This window comes from Stenella coeruleoalba (genome assembly GCF_951394435.1).
Source record: "Stenella coeruleoalba genome assembly, chromosome: 2".
NCBI lineage: Eukaryota > Metazoa > Chordata > Mammalia > Artiodactyla > Delphinidae > Stenella > Stenella coeruleoalba.
In genome coordinates this window covers 123,660,445-123,676,978 of record NC_137147.1, presented here as the reverse complement: position 1 = coordinate 123,676,978, position 16,534 = coordinate 123,660,445, and the positions used below count along the sequence as shown (strand labels likewise).

The 16,534-nt window shown below is 43.9% G+C and overlaps 1 protein-coding gene across 3 annotated transcripts in view; it reads left to right on the top strand.

The window, feature by feature from the left end:
* Positions 1-16,534, top strand: part of ADAMTS17 (ADAM metallopeptidase with thrombospondin type 1 motif 17) — a 350,376-nt gene that overhangs the window by 248,112 nt on the left and 85,730 nt on the right. For all 3 annotated transcript variants that reach the window (XM_079912255.1, XM_079912254.1, XM_079912256.1), the window contains one exon: positions 4,787-4,907. In XM_079912255.1, the coding sequence (XP_079768381.1) occupies positions 4,787-4,907 (121 nt within the window). The remainder of the gene's footprint in view (positions 1-4,786; positions 4,908-16,534) is intronic.

The window sequence follows — 16,534 nt, the reverse complement described above, 5'->3', positions numbered from 1 at the left end:
ATGACCCGCTGCAGGTGGGGCTGCTTAACATCACGGGAGAGCCCACCTGCAGTGGGCCTTTGCACACAGCTCTCATGCATCACCCCCAAGAGGGACAGAGGTAAGATGCAGTCCTACCTATCAATACCTTCTCCTTCCCCTTTGCCTTTTTTGGAGGGGCAGGGATTCTGTGGCAGAAGAGGGATAGAGGACAATTATCTGTTGAGCCCTGGTCTGCTCAAATAGAGAGAGGGGAGGGGGCGTGTCCCCCAGCCCCTTAGAAGGAAGATGGCCTGTGAACAGTCTCCATCCATCCTGAAAGGGCCAACCTCTCACCAGGGCCTGAGTGGTGAGCCTGGGTTTCTTGAACCAGAGAAGAGGTAATTTTTACAACAGCTCTCTGAGATTGAGGTTAATATTCTCATTTTTAGAATGGGGAAACTGAGGCTCATGTCCAAATCTGTAACGATCCTCAGGACACACATGGTGAACCTCAACTTTGAGCACAACATTGACGGAAGAGAAGCTGACTGCCCACCTGCCGGGTAACTTAGCCCTAGTCCAGAAGCCAGTTAGCTACAATCTTAAGTCATGTCTGAGGATACTTTTGTTCTGAGAAGTGAAATTTTAACAAAAGAAACTAGTTTTTAAAATCAAAAAAAATGCTGGGTAAGGAAAGAGGAGAAAATAGCAGAGGAGTTTCCCCCTGTATCCAGCCTTTGACAGTTTAACGCATAAGACGATGTGAATCCTGCAAATAAGGCTTTTGAAGGCTTCAGGTCTGGATCTCTGTTTCCTGGGTGGAGGAGACCTGTGAGTAGGAAGTTCTGAACAGCCCTTAAACCAGCGTTCAGGTGATCTGTAAGGCCCTCATTTGAAGGCATTTGGGGTTTTATAACTAGATGTTCTGTCATGATGGAGCTTCCCATAGATTGTTTACTTGACCTGAGCACCATTGTAAGAGGGCCCCAGTTCCTGGGAGCAGAGGGGCGTCAGCACTGTCCTCCACATCCCTCCAGGATACCTCAGCCCAGAACTGCTTTGACTCAGGGGTGACAGAGCTCCCAGTGGGAGCTCCATGCATGGGGCCTTTCCAGAGGGAGAAAGGACACTTCTTCAGGACACAGGGCTGGAGTCTCACAGCCGTGGCCATCTCCAGGAAGGTCTCTCTCTGAGTTCTAAACCTAGCCCAGTGGTCTCCCAGTAAGCCCTAGGCCTGCAGCATCACCTGGGAATTCAGCGGAAACACAAATCCTTGGGCCCCACCCAGCAATGTGTGACCTACCTAGGCCTTCAGGTGATTGCAGTGTGCTGGAGTTTAATAAGTGCCACCCTGCATGATCTGTGTTCCTGGGCCCAGGAGATTATCTGTCTGCCCTAGAAATTGACCACAGATGATCAAACCAGGAGATGTTATTCCCTTTAGCAAGTGCAGAGCAAGAATTGTGTGAAAGGGCGTACCATTTTAATAGACGAATTGTAAGCCCTCAAGACCTATCACCCCAGTGGAAAAATAAGCAGGTGGCTCATGTTTCGGAAAGGATCATGCAGCACCTCCTGAGAGAAATAGATGACAGTGGGCCCCTGGACTTACCTGTGAATAACCTGGACTCTAGGAACAGAGGCCAGGCTAGCTTCTTGCAGGCCAAGTGTGCCCAAGTGTCACAAGGCAGCAGCGCACTCCGGCAGTCCCGCAGATATCAAGGCCTTGCTGGGCTCCTAACTGATGGTGACCTCATCCCCGAAAAAAAGGAAATCAATTCCAAACATTGCATGTACTTAAAACTTTAGATCCCATGAGGTCTATCCCAGTGCCAGTTGGGGCCTTGCTACTGAGCAAGCGTGTACATGTTCTTTGTATTATGTTTTAGGAGCGATGGTGAGAATCACAGTGAGGGGAGACAGTTGCCCCCCTGACCTGCCTCTGCTTGTCTGGAGCAACATCCCGAGGACACCTAATGCTGGTCTGGCTGTGCAGGGGCTTTATAAGCACTCACTTAAGCTACTGCCCTTCCTCACTATCACTTTTCTCTTTCCCACCAAGATCCTTCTTTCAGGGGACTCTTTGGAGGGAAAGCGGTTTGCTCATCTAGGAAAATGTGTGCTCTCCTGCTAAAGGCCCTTCCTCCCAGTGAGTCCCTTGTCGCGCTGCTCCCTGAAGCACCTCCCATGCCTGTCCTTCCTGCATTCAGGTGAATTCTTGGTCTGGCAGATTTCAAATGCAAACTGTGCCTCCTAGCCATGATCTCTTAGCCAGACAACAGGTAGCCTTTTGAAATTCTAGCGTGGATTCTCCCCTCACATTTCCTTTCCCCAAAGGTAGTGTTTCTGGTGTTCTTTTAGCTTCTCTATTCTGAACGTTTCCAAATTCTCACAAAGCCAGCATACTTTGGGGAGAGGCCTTACTTTGTCCAGAAGGCCTCCCCAGGCTGAGGACAGTCAGGGGAGATATCCAGCCAGCCTGGAGCTGGGAGGCAGGAGGTGGGGGACTGTTCCTGGCCCTGCCAGTCACTTGCTATGTGGCCCCAGATTTGTCAGATGTCATCGCTGGGCTTGGGGGAAGCTGTCTAGAACAAGTGGGTTGTTCACTTAGAGCATCTAGAAAACTTTTATCAAGAAACCCTGACTAAGGTATCGGATGCTACCTGCTCAAGTCAGAGACCCACTATTGCTGGGCAGGAGTGTGATTAAAAAATAATAAAAAGCCAGTGAGAGAGAAGTCTAGAGCTGAGAGTGCCTGGGAGATGGGGAAGCCACGTGGGGACAGGTCAGGGTGACACGAAAGCGGCCAAGGTACAGGGGCTGGCTCTATGGGTGTTAGCCCTGTGGCAGCACTAGAAACAGGCTGGGGACTGGGACGTTGGGCTCTGGGACATGAGGAGACACGAAGATGGGCAGCACACATGTGGCCACACAGATGTGGCCCCAGGGCATTTGCTGAGCATGCTGGCTGAGCAAAATTTCAGATCTTGGCTGCCTTGTATTCTTAGCACCTGTAATTTTACATTAAGCATCTTCATAGCAATCAGCCAGCAGTCCAGATCGTGAACTTAGCCAGCTCCTGCCACATGATCCAAGTTCAAGGTACCCTGTGGCAGCCTCCAGGTCGCATTGGTGGTCTGCCCTGGCAAGGTGTGACAGTCAATGCCAGTTACCATCGGGTCTCCATGTGTCACTAAATCACCCGTACGTCCACTCTCTCCTTTTGCTCATTGCCTGGCCTCTAGCTGCTAAAGCCCCCGATCTTGCCCTTTACCTGTTTTTATACTAACTTTGAACACGTTTGAGCTTCTTTTTTTTTTTAAATGCTGCCCTTTTTCAGTTTTCATAATGGTCATTTTGGGACCACATTTGCTCTGCACTTAGCATATCTTCAAGTCTTCACTGAAATATATTCAGTGATGCTATCAATTTTGTACACACGATAGTAATTTCTCATTAATTCTTTCCCAAAGAAACAAAAGGATCCAAGGGTGAGACTTCAGGACCGTTGACTATGAAGAACACTCACTTGCTCTTCGTGTAGCATTCCGCGGTGCCAGGGTTCTCCAAGTGTGGTCCCGGCCAGCAACAGCAGCATCACCTGGGAACTTCATAGAAATACAGATTCTCAGGCCCACCCAGCCCTGCTGGATCAGAAACTCTAGGGATGGATCCCGCATCAGTGTTTTCACAGCCCTCCTGGTGAGGCGGATGCACGTTTATGTTGAAGAAGCACTGCCTTTATGAAGCAGAGGGTTCAGTTGGTGAGCCATGGGGCCAAGCCTTTGCCTCCAGGAGGTCTGCTGTTCAGCCGGCTCTGCCCTGTGCCCTGCCCCGGTTGGAGTGGGGTGTAAGGAGGGAGGAAAGAGCACAATCACCTTGGCCTGGGTTATCTGGCTGTAGAACCCTCCACAGCTTGAGGCACCAGTACCTAGTGCAGGGTACAGGGCAGTGGGGAAGACCCAGTTCTTGTTCTGGAATTCTTCACTTTAGGGGAGAAATGTGGAGAGGCATTTTAGCAATTTAGCTTGCAAATAATTAAACACACCAGTGTTTACCATAACATAAACTTAGGTATGTTATTTTGCAGACCACAAAAGTCTCGTGCATTTTTTTTTTTTAAGGAAAAACAGGAGTTCACAACCTTTTCCCACTTTTTATGAACTGATGTGGGCTGTGCTGCCCGGAGCCACCCAGGGTCAGGGCGACCCTCCTCTGCCCTCAGACAGGCCTCGTTGAAAAAATCTGAGCAGCAGGGTATCTTCTTGGGCTAAATCCCCCTAACTGAGAACTAGGGTGCTCATTCCCAGCCATGCCTGAGTGAGCTCTGGGCTTCCCGACCTCAGCAGAAAAGTCACTGTGGTCTCTGCTGTGTCTTCTGAGACTGTTGGCTGTTCCAACTGAGATAGAACCAAGGACCCACGCAGCTCCAGGGGGATCTTGGATTGTGTGAAATTATGGCCACAACAGAAGTGTGGGAGCCGGCTTCCCTCCCTCCCCTCAGCCCCGCCTCAGGCAGCTCTGGAAGGGACCGGCTCAGGCCTCAGTGTGAGTTCTGGGCACTTGGGCCTTCGCAGGCCTCTCCTCCATAACAAATACTAAAACCTGTATTTGATGACTCTGGGTGTAAAGACAAATATAATACTAGTTGGATCGTATTCTTTTTTCTCTTCTGATTTTAAAATAAATTAAAACATTTGCTTGGGCCTCTGGAGGTATCATGGGCCCCCATGCGCCAGCCTGCTGGGCCTCATGGAGAAGTCAGCCCTGCAGGGTGTGTCTCTGAGTCCTATACCCAGAATAACCCAGCACTCTGCTTATTTAGAAAATCGGCTGTGATGGAATCATTGGGTCTGCGGCCAAAGAAGACCGGTGTGGGGTCTGCAGCGGGGACGGCAAGACCTGCCGCGTGGTGAAGGGTGACTTCAGCCACTCTCGGGGCACAGGTGAGCTCAGGGCCCGAGGAAAGGTGGCCTGGGCCACGCCTGGTGGACGGGTGAGTGTGGGCCCCAAGGTGTTGCTGCAGCTACTGGGCCTCCTACAAGTGTGGTATATTTTATTGCCCCAAAGCCAATCTATTGTATATTATGTTACCCAAAAGCCAACGATCACATGCCTTCCCTGCATCTCACGTTTAAGGAGTAATTAATAGTAGATAGGGCACCCAGCACCACAGTCTTAGGATTTCTGAAAGTCAGAGAAGGACATTTTAGCCAGAATGACATCTTTAGGTTCCTAGACATGAACAGTCTGCCTGTGGCCCTCCGGGTTCGGCCCCGAGGTCCATTCTCACACAGTAGCGGCCCTGTCCCACCAGCCCCGCCCCTCAGCATGTGCCAGCCCCTCGTCTGTCCGGCACACAGAGGCAGTGATGAAGACACTTTGCCACATCATTTTTACCTATGGATGGAAGAGGTTTTCTCTGTTTCTGAGTTTTCTGTCAGTAAGAGTAGAATAGCGTTTACACAGATCCCTAAAACGTGCGTGAAGCCTTATGTTCCGGGACGTCTGCGATGCATCCACCGGCTGAGGCTGCAGAGTCGCTGCATCTCCCGTGTCCCAGATGCAGACCTTCTCCAACTCTGGGCGTGGAGAGGTCGGCGGGGTTCAGCTGATGGCCCTCACAGTCTTTCCACTGGAACCATCCTCACAGCTGTGGGCTGCTTCGCCCAGAGGTGGGAGAGCATTTCTGATTTCCCGTCCTGGTGGCCACCAGCTTATGATGTACAGGGAAGTACCTGCTTGATACTCAGTGAGGGGAGCGTGAGGCGGGCAAGTCACCCGGAGGGCGAGTGTCCCCTCACCCGACGTCACCAAGAGTGACATCACCAAGATAACTTCTTGAGTGGAGCTGAGCTGAAAAGCTTCTGTTCTAATTCCCACAACTGCTTTGAAGAGAAGTGTTTCAGTCCAGTTCCACCCAACAAGGGGATAGAATCACAGTTGTTCCTCCCTGTCCCACAGAGTGGGCCTCTAGGAAAGGCAGAGAGGAGAAGCCTGTGCACGTCCCCCTTTTCTCTATTTGGACAGAAGACCTGGTCTGGAGGAAACTTCCTTCTAGATACTTTGGAAAGGGCGGCCTGTTGCACAGATGCTTTGCAGGATCCTGTGAAGGCAAAACTAGGGGCAAATGCAAATACAAAATGACATTAAAAATTACACTTCGGGCCCCGTAAGGGCTGGTTTCAGGACTTAAAGATAGGTGCCCAGGCTGTGGAACAGGAAGCTTGAGTGAGAACCTGTGCCTGCTGCCCGGCTCCCGAGGAAAGCTAAAGGAGCTGACGTTGGAACAAGTCGGTGTGGGGGAGGTGCCCTCCAAAGCTGCACCATGCAGGACAGTAGCCACAGGCCACTGGCATTGATTCAAATTTTAAATATAATTAGTTAAAATTAAACAAACTTAAAACTTCAGCCACCAGTCCCGCTAGCCATATTTCAAGTGCCCCGTTGCCACATGTGACTGGGGGTCCCATGTTGGATGATGCAGAGAGAGAACTCTTCCTTACAGCAAGTTCTCGTGGACAGCACTGCTCTGAACCTTTGGTAACGTCTGCTCTTTGTTTTGTCTGATGCTACTTTCTCTGTGTGGACCCTAACTCCAGTTTGCCATGAGACTGACCTTGCCTGCTGCAACTGTGCAGCAAGGACAGTTATTAGGACCGAGACCTCAGCAGCTGGCAAGTGTTTACTATTGATTTTTTTTAAAAAGCAGCATTAGAACCTTTTATGTAAACTGAATGCTGTGCTGAGCTCTAATAAACTGGACTGACTACAATTGCTCCATTCTGTGGAAGGCAGGTCAAGCACAGCCATGCCCACTTCTGCCCCCTGGGCAATTCTGTAGAGCATTAAGGAAGGTTCCACCATACACCTGTGTAAACTTCCACTGTATGCCACATAGCAGACAACTTCGAGAGAACCCAGATCAGGGCAAAAGCATTCCCCCAGTGTCTAATCCATTTGTTGGCCTTTGATCTTGGCATGAACACATCCATTCCTCCGATCACAGCGATGTCCTTTTCCTCTGCTCTCTCCCTTCTCCATCCCACCCTATTCCTGGCCCCAACCATACACAGAAGGGAGATGGGCGTGAATGTGCAGGCTTCCTCCTGGGGAGATCAGGCCTCTGGGGCTGTGGCAGCCAGTCCCCCATAGAATGGCAGATGCTGGAATCCTCCAGGGGGAGGTCCCCACCCTGACATGCAGCTTAGTGTTCCTTCACAAAAGCCTTAGCAAACCTTCAGAGAAAGATAAGCTCAGTTAGCTTCACCCACCTATAAAAGTTCTGTCCTTCTGAAGAGTTGCCAAATGTCACACCTTCATTTTGAAGTCTAAAGCTGTTTTCTCCAAATCCTTGTGGTTGGGGTCTGTGAGCATAAGCTCATGTCATTGTGGATGCTGTTTATTGAAGATGTCCGTGGAATGCTCGCTCACACGTGAATGAATCACTAGCTAACAAATTTCATCAAACACTAGCCTGTAACCCAGGTCTGGCATTCTGGAAGGCATGTACGAGAGATACTGCTCGTGCTCACCCAGGTGGCCATTCACCCAGTAAACATTCATTCAGCACTGCTGTATTTTCAGAGCAAGGTGTTGCAGAAATAAAAGTTAACTGTCACTGAGTTGGTCACAGTCAAGGGAGGTGCTCAGCGGGTGTGCTGTGGGTCCCCAAGTTCTGGTGGGGCTCCTCGCCCAGCCCTATGGGCAGATGACAATGGCCTCCAAGCCCTAAAGGACAAGTAGGAATTAACTGGCAGTGGGGGTGGGAGAAGGACATTTCAGGCTGAAGGAAAAACCCAGCTTAGAAACGGTATAAAGCGCCCGGGTCATGTAATATCTAGGTGACTCCAAGTGCAGCCGGATGGATTCAGAATCCTGTCAGTTTAGATAGGAAGGTAACTTTCATCTCTGCCCAGCTCGAAAGACTGGGAAGAGGAGGAATGCCTTATCACCCTGAGGGTGAATATCAAAGAAAATACCATACCAGAAAGATAAAGAGGAATCAAATGCAGGATTTGTGCCCAATTATATATGTGCCCTGACCCTTGCCTGAACTCTTCTGGGTCCTTAACCCAAGTACTTGAGCTGAGGACCCAGAGCAGACCCACACAGGGACAGTGTCCACGCCCCCAGGGTGTCCTTGAGAGGTCCCAGTGTAGCATCCTGAGTGAGGTTGTTTATTGCCCTCTGGCCTGTTGCCTCCCAACTTTGAACAGATGAGGTCCTGGGCCACTCATCTCTAGGAGGAATCAACCTGAATTGGCTATCATATTACTTTTCTGATGGATGGGCTTCAAAATGCCCAAGCCTTTGGCTGAGTTGAAATAGCCGAACTTTTTTAAATTTAGTAACTTGAAAGTTCTTGATAGGATGCTTTTGTTTCATTAAGATGTCATTTTCACATTATTTCATGCTGCTCTTTGACACTAGAAAGGTGACTGGTGTCCATGGACACTTAGTCCAGAACATACCTGGACTGAAGACCCCACCGAGAACTGTTGGCCATGATGCCCCATGGGCTCTGAATCCCTTTGCACTTTTTTCTCAAAGAGAACCTTCTCAAACAATCAATTCTTAAAAGGGAGAGTGACGTGATCTATCCCAATTGAATAGGGACAGATCCACATGTCACACGTTTGTTCAATAATTAGCTTTAGAACCTCTGCCTTGTGCCAAGTTCTGTGCTCCAGTCTTTAGGTATGGGGTGTGGAGGTTCCATGGGGAAATTTACCACTGTCTGATGGTGACACAGGACTCTTCTCTGCACTGACTACAGACTACAGTATCAGTTCCTGCAATGTGCATGTAAACCAATTACAATGTATTTCTTTTTCTTAGTCAAGAATAACCTTTGTACCAAGGTGTCCACGTGTGTGATGGCAAAGGCTGTTCCCAGGTGTTTCTCATGTAAGATGTTTGGCTATTCTGTGCAGAACTAGTGGTGACGTGCCTGGTGTGGGGCTTTTACCTCACTTACGTGCCTGAATGTTTGCTGAGTAGAGTCAGTGGGAGTGAGTCATGCATGAAGCCACGGATAAACACTGAGGCCATTTATCGCTCATGTGTAATTGATGTTTAAGACTGATTACCAAAAAGAAAAAATATAGAATAAAACCAACTTTAAGGCTGCGAAAGATAAAGAGTCATGGGATTAGGGGCCATACAGAAACACATGTTAGTGTGCCAGGGATACATCTTCATTCTCCTCAGCCCCACCTGGCACTTCGGCAGAAAATGCTAAGATATGCCAGAGAATTTAGCCACAGATGATGCTTTCTTCCATAAGGAAGTTTCCATATTACAGGGCTGGGCTTCCCAAAGGGCAGAGAGCACTTGGTAAGACCCTCCTGGTCTTTGTGCTAGAGATAAAAACCATGGCCTTGCTTTGGCCCACCTGTGCTGACTTCACATTCTGAGAACTGAACCAGAATATTAGTCTAGACTCCTGGGCTTCCCAAATCCTTTTCCACTGAAATCAGAACAACCTTTAGGGATAAACATAAAGAAGTAATACTCTCATAAACAACTTTCGTAAAAAGAGAAAACTAGAAACTTATACAAATCCTCCAACAAGCATTTTTAAAGATTATTACCAGAAAAAAAAGAACTTTGATTTTTTTTTTGTATGTGTTTGATACAACCTTTTGAAAGTGGCCCAGTCCTCATAGCCAGGATGTTACCTGTGTTCCATCATGGTACCTTACCAGCTCAATGGTTTTCTTCCAAGGAAAGTTATTGCTGCTGAACCTGAAACAAGGGAAAAATATGATCTAAATCATCTACTTGTGAAATTCAGACAAAAAGTATTTTGCAGGGAAATATAGCCTGATGATATTAATTTTTCAGAACATTTGAGGCAGGTTTAAGGTCAACATTACTTTGAAGTTCCTTCTGACTACTTGTCCTTATGGCAAAAATTACGTATTCTCCTAGAATAATGGCAACAGTATTGAATTTTATCCTTGGCTTCCTCATGACCCCAAATCGTGTCCCTCTAACTGGATTTCTCCTGCTTGATGGCAGAGACTAGAATGGAAAATCATTCCAAAGTTAGTCTTGCTATCTTACCTAAAGTATGACTCTATCTTGTGAATTCTTAGAGTAAAGCCCCCCTTTAATTATATTTCATGCCCAGTCAACATGGTGATGTCTGGCATCTGCATAGGGGGACATCTGGTATGAGGGATGACAAGGTGCTTTGGGACTTGGTGATAGGGCTCTTTCCCTTGCTGGTCACTCTTCACAACAACCTCAGAGTGGGCTCTGAGCTCTGGGTAGGGTAGGGGCCATCAGAAAGAGGACAGTGAGTGACAGATGGTTTCTTTGGCTTGAGGACAGAGGCCCCGCATTTCATTTCAGGGATATTCTCTTTCATTACTTCCCTCCATATCTTGAGCAGAGAGGCTCATCTTAGAAAGAAAGGTTAGCAGAGCCCAGGCACAACAATGACCTGACCCATTGTTCAGGGTTCACCTGAGGATGTGCCGCACCTGAGTTGTGTGTCTACCCTGAGCTCTTTACTGTTCATCTGCCTCTGCCCCAGAGGGTATATGAGAAAGGAGAGGAAACAGGTACATTTTCAGTGTTGCTATTTGTGCCAAATTTAAGCTTAAAAATAGGCATGATGAGCGTGCACTAGTTGCAGATGCCGCTTGCTGTGGAATGTGGAAAATTAACTAATTTGGACCCTGGCGATTATGTCTGTTGCCTTAGATTCTGCAGCCTGGTGACGCTAACACCAAGGTTTGTTAGTCACAAAATAGGAAAAGTCCTTGTAACAGCAGTAGCTCTCAGAGAATAATTCAGCTCCCCAAGCAGATCCTGTTCCCAGGTCAGTTTTGTGCTTTAAGTGGAGATTCCTCCAAAAAAGGTTTTAATCACCACTGAACTCAGACAATTTTGTCTTTGTTTTTGGTAATTCACAATCCTGTATGCCTGGAATCCAATAATTCTTCAAACTCCCCCAGAAGAAATGGATTTCTCTAAGAGAAATTTATGGTACAAAATCCAGTGCTGTGATTCTCAAAGATGTTTTTTTGTGGCCACCCTTTTTAAGTAGAGAAGCATTCCTGGAGCAAAAACTATTTTTAATCAAAAAACCTTGCCTCACACTATAAGGACAGTGGAGGGACTGTGTGGGCACGTTAGTGCTGCTGCTTCCTCTAAGTCAGAGGTGGTTGGAAGGGATCCCCTGGAGGAACACACTCCCATCTGGTTCAAGAAGTCGTCCTGCTTGGGAATCAGGATGGATCAGGGCACAAGAAGTAAACAACTCAAACCGGACTATGTTGCCACCTGTGAAGTCTTCAAGTAGAACATTTATTTGTAAGTGTCCGAGGCTGGATCTGTAGTAACAACACCAAAACATTTGCTATCAAGACTAAAGGACCCCGCTAAACTTTCCATGCAGAATGGCTGGTTGAACACAGGTGTTTATCTCCTTGGCTTCTCAAGATCACTTTAAAATGAATGAACAGGAACTTTTTTTTTTCCATTATCAAAGACCATTTAATTTTTAATTGAGATATGGTTGACATACAACATTATATTGGCTTCATATGTACAACATAATGATTTTATATTTGTATGTATTGTGAAATAATCACCCCAGTAAGTCTAGTTAACATCTTTCACCATACATAGTTACAGAATTCTTTGCTTGGCATGAGAACTTTTAAGATTTACTCTCTTAGCAACTTTCAAATATGCAACACTATTATTAACCACAGTTACCATGATGTACATTACATCCCATGATGTTATTTATTTTATAACTAAGTTTATACCTTTTGACTCCTTTCACCCATTTTGCCCACCCCCACCCCCTGAAACAGGAACTTTTTAAAAGATCTACGGAGAACAAGGACACCTCAAGTGGATGTTCATATGTGTTTGAATCAGAATAAATAGACTTGGTTTTGCTGTGGTAAACAAGCAAACAAACAAAACACAATGTAAATACCCCCCAAATCAGTGGCTTAACACAAAAGTTCATTTCTTGCTCACGCTGCATGTCCAGCATGGGTTGGCAGTAGGCTCTGCATACCGTAACCACTCGTGGACCTGGGCTGACAGAGATTTTATTGTCCACACACTGCCACAGTCACCTTGGCAGGAAAGAGGGAACACGGCAAATCAGGTGCTGGTGCTCTTAAAGCTTCTATGTACACATCACTTTCACCCACATTTTCAGGGTCAAAGTAAGTTACATGGTCACACAATTTTAAGAGGGCAAGGAAATGCGTTCCTACCATGATTCCAGAGAGAGACCTGGAAATATTTGGTGGCCAGCATCATGACACATCACCTATAGCAAACTTTTCTGCATTCTGGTGTTTCGGTTGCCAACACATAAAACACTCCCTGCCACCTAACTGAAAGCCACTCCTGACCACCAGCAAACACCGCCCATATACAATCGTCCCTCCTTATCCCTGGGGGATAACTTCCAATATCCCCAGTGGATGACTGAAAGCATAGATAGTACGGAGCCCTATATATACTATGCTCTTTTCCTACAAATACATACCTGTGATAAAGTTTAATTTATAAATTAAGCACAGTAAGAGATTAACAATAACTAATAATAAAATAGAACAATTATAACAATATACTGTAATAAAATGTATGTAAATGTGGTCTTTCTCTCTCTCAAAATATCTTATGGTACAAATTTAACGCCTTTTCCATCTTAACTAGGCACTTATCACGCACCGTGGCCATAACTTGTGCGGTTTGAGGTGCAACAGCAAAACTAGCACAAGTTTCTTTTTCCTTCTTCACAATTTTATAAATGGGAGATTCGTTCTTACCATAGATCTTAGCAACCTCAGCATATAACTTTTTTTTCCTTTCTTTATTAAGTCTAGAACTTTCACCTTTTCACTTAAAGAAGCACTTTACAGCTTCTCTTTGGCACATCCGAGTTGCCAGCATCATTCCTCTGGCGCTTTGGGGCTGTTATTAAGTAAAATAGGGTCACTTGAACACAAGCCCTGTGATACCACAACAGTCACAATCTGATAGCTGAGATGGCTACTAAGTGACTAACAGGCAGAATATGGTTGACAAAGGGATGATTCATGTTCTGGGCAGGACGGAGTGGGACTGTGTGAGATTTCATCACATTAGTAAAATGGCATGCAATTTTAAACTTATGAATTGTTTATTTCTGGAATTTTCCATTTAATATTTTTGGACTGTAGTTAACTACAGGTAACTAAATCCACAGAAAGCTAAACTGCAGATAAGGGGGCTACTGTATATAGAGACAACCCATCTGTGGCATCCTTCTTGAAAGAGTCTGCAACACAAATGGGAAAGACCAAGATAACTGAAAAGATGACCCATGGGAAAAGCAGGATAACTCAAATAATAGAAGTTCAAAATCTCTATTAACTATTCTTAGATTTGAGAAGTGAGTTTATGCATAAAACCAATACAGAATGTCATGAGAAGAAGCAATCAGAAAACAAAAAGGAGATCTCAAATATTAAAACTATGACTATCATATTAAAACCTTGTAATAAAAGGCACCATAAACAAATGACAAATGACAGAAAAAAATGTGTGCAACAAGTCTAGTGAGTAAAGAGTTTGAGTCTAAAATGTATTAAATACATATTAATAGATATTAACATATATTTCCAAGACTCCTGCTTATCAATTAAATCAAAACAAAAAGCCAGTAGAAAAATGGGCAACACTTATGAGCAAGACAGTTAACCGAAGAGTGAATGCGAATGACCAATAAATATGTGCTAAGATGCATGGCCATATTGATAATGAGGGAAAAACAAATTATATTTATGATGTAACAATTTTTCACGTCTTGAACTAGCAAATATCCAGAGGATTGATAATATCAAGTATTAAGAAGCCTGTGAATAAACATGTATTCTCCTGTAGTATTGGCTGACTTCTATATTAGTTAAGCCATAATGGAGGGCGATTTAGATGTACATTTAACATTTAACATTTAAACTACATGTGTGTTTGACCCAGCAATTCTCACAGCTGGCCTGGTATGACATTGTTTATATGCACAAGAAGACATGTGCAGAGCTGTTCATTGCAGTATTATTTTTAGTACCTTTGTAGAGATATGATTCACACATCATAAAATTCATCCATTTAAAGTGTGCAATTCAAGGAGATTTAGTACATGCACAGAGTTTTGCAGCCATGACCACAATCATCCCAGAAAGAAACCCCACACCCATTAGCAGTCATTCCCCATCTCCCTCCTACCCCAACCCTAGGCAACTACTTTCTCTGTCCATCTATTTATCTATTCTGGACACGTCATATAAGTCGCATCGTATAATACGTGGTCCTTTGTGACTGGCTTTTGTAACTTAGCATAGTATTTTCAAGGTTCTTCCTTGAAACATCTATCAAAGTTTCATTCCTTTTTTATTTTTTTGCTGAACAATATTCCATTGTATGGTTATATCATATCATATATCATATTTTTAAAATACATTCAATAGTTGATGGACATTTGAGTTGTTTCTACTTTTTTGGTTAGAATGAATAATGCTGACATAAACATTTGTGTATAAGTTTTTGCATGGACATATTTTTCATTCTTCTTGGGTGTATACATAGGAGTGGAATTGGTAGGTCATATGGTAATTCTATTTTTGAGGAACTACCAAACTCTTCTCCAATATGCCTGCACCATTTTACATTCCTACTAGCAATAAGTGAGGGTTCCAAATTCTCCACATCCTCTCCAGCACTTCTTATTGTTTATCATTTTTGTTATAGGCATCCTAATGGGTGTGAAGTGGTATCACATCATGGTTTTGATTTGTATTTCCCTAATGGCAAATGATGTTGAGCATCTTTTCATGTGCTTCTGGCCATTCATATATCTTCTTTGGAGAAATGTCTATTAAAATCCATTACCCATTTTTAAATTGGATTGTCACTTTATTATTGAGTTGTCAGTTTTCTTTATATACTCTGGACGCAGTTCTTTCATCAAAATGATTTGCAAGTATTTTCTCCCAATGTATGAGTTTGCCTTTTCACTTTCTTGATGGTGTCCTTTGAAGCACAAAGTTTAAAATTTTGATATGATCCACTTTATTTTTTTTCCTTCTGTTGCTTGTGCTTTTGCTATCTAAGAAACCATTGCCTAATCCAAGGTTACAAAGATTTACTCCTATGTTTTCTTCTAAGAGTTTTATAGTTTAGCTCTTAGATTTAGGTCCATGATCTATTTTAGATTAGGTTTTTTTGTATGGTTTGAGGTAAGAGTCTGCCTTCATTCCTTTGTATGTGGATATACAGTTATCCCAACACTGTTGAAAATATTATTTCTCCATTGAATATTCTTGACATCTTTGTTTTAAAAAATCAATAAGGGACTTATTTCTAGACTCTCAATTATATTTCATTGATAGAAATATCTGTCCTTATGCTAGTACCACATTGTCTTGATGATTGGAGCTGGCTAGAAAACTTTGAAAGCAAGAATTGTCACTTCTACAACTTTGTTCTTTTTAAATATTGTTTTGGCTATTCTGGGTCCCTTGCATTTCAATATGAATTTGAGGATCATCTTGTCATTTTGGGCAAAACAAGCTGGAATTTTAGTAAGGATTGTTTTGAATCTGTAAGTCAGTTTTGAAGTATTCCATCTTAACAATACTAAGTCTTTTGATCCATGAACCTGGAATGTTGTTCCATTTGTTTAGATTTTCTTTAATATCTTTCAACAGTGTTTTTGCAGTCTTTGGTGTAGAAATCTTGCACATCTTTTGTTAAATTTATTCCTAAGTGTTTTATTCTTTTTGATGTTATTTAAGTCTAATTGTTTTCTTAATTTTATTTGGAAATGTTTACCCCTAATGTATAGAAATGCAGTTGATTTTTGTATATTGATCTTATATCCTGCAACCTTTCTGAACCTGTTCTAACAGATTTTAGTGGCTTTTCTAGTATTTTTCTATATATAAGATCTTGACATCTGCAGATCGAGATAATTTTACTTCCTCCTTTCCAATTTGGATGCGTTTTAAAAAATTGTTTCTTGCCTAATTGACATAGAGAGAACTTTCCAGTACAATGTTGAGTAGAGATAGCAAGAGTGAACATCCTTTGCTTCTTCCTGATCTTAGGGGGAAAGCATTATTTTACCATTAAGTTTGATATTAGCTGTGGGGTTTTTGTAAATGCTCTTTATCAGGCTGAGGAAATTTTCTTTTATTCATAGTTTGTTGAGTATTTTTATCATGGAAGAGTGTGAAATTTTGCCAAATGCTTTCTCTGCATCCACTGAAATGACCAGGTGGGTTTTGCCCTTTTTTGAATAAATTACACTGATTGGTTTTTATATGTTAAACCAACCTTGAATTCCTGGGATAAATTATATTTAATCATGGTGTATAATCTTTTTTTATGTTGTTGGAATAGGTTGCTGGTATTTAATTGAGGGGTTTTGTGTGCCTATTCATACATGATACAGCATTGTTTCCAAAAGTGACAATTTTGAAACAACCTAAACGTTCTAAATGACAATTTTGAAATAACCTAAATCAGTAGGGGCGTAGTTACATAA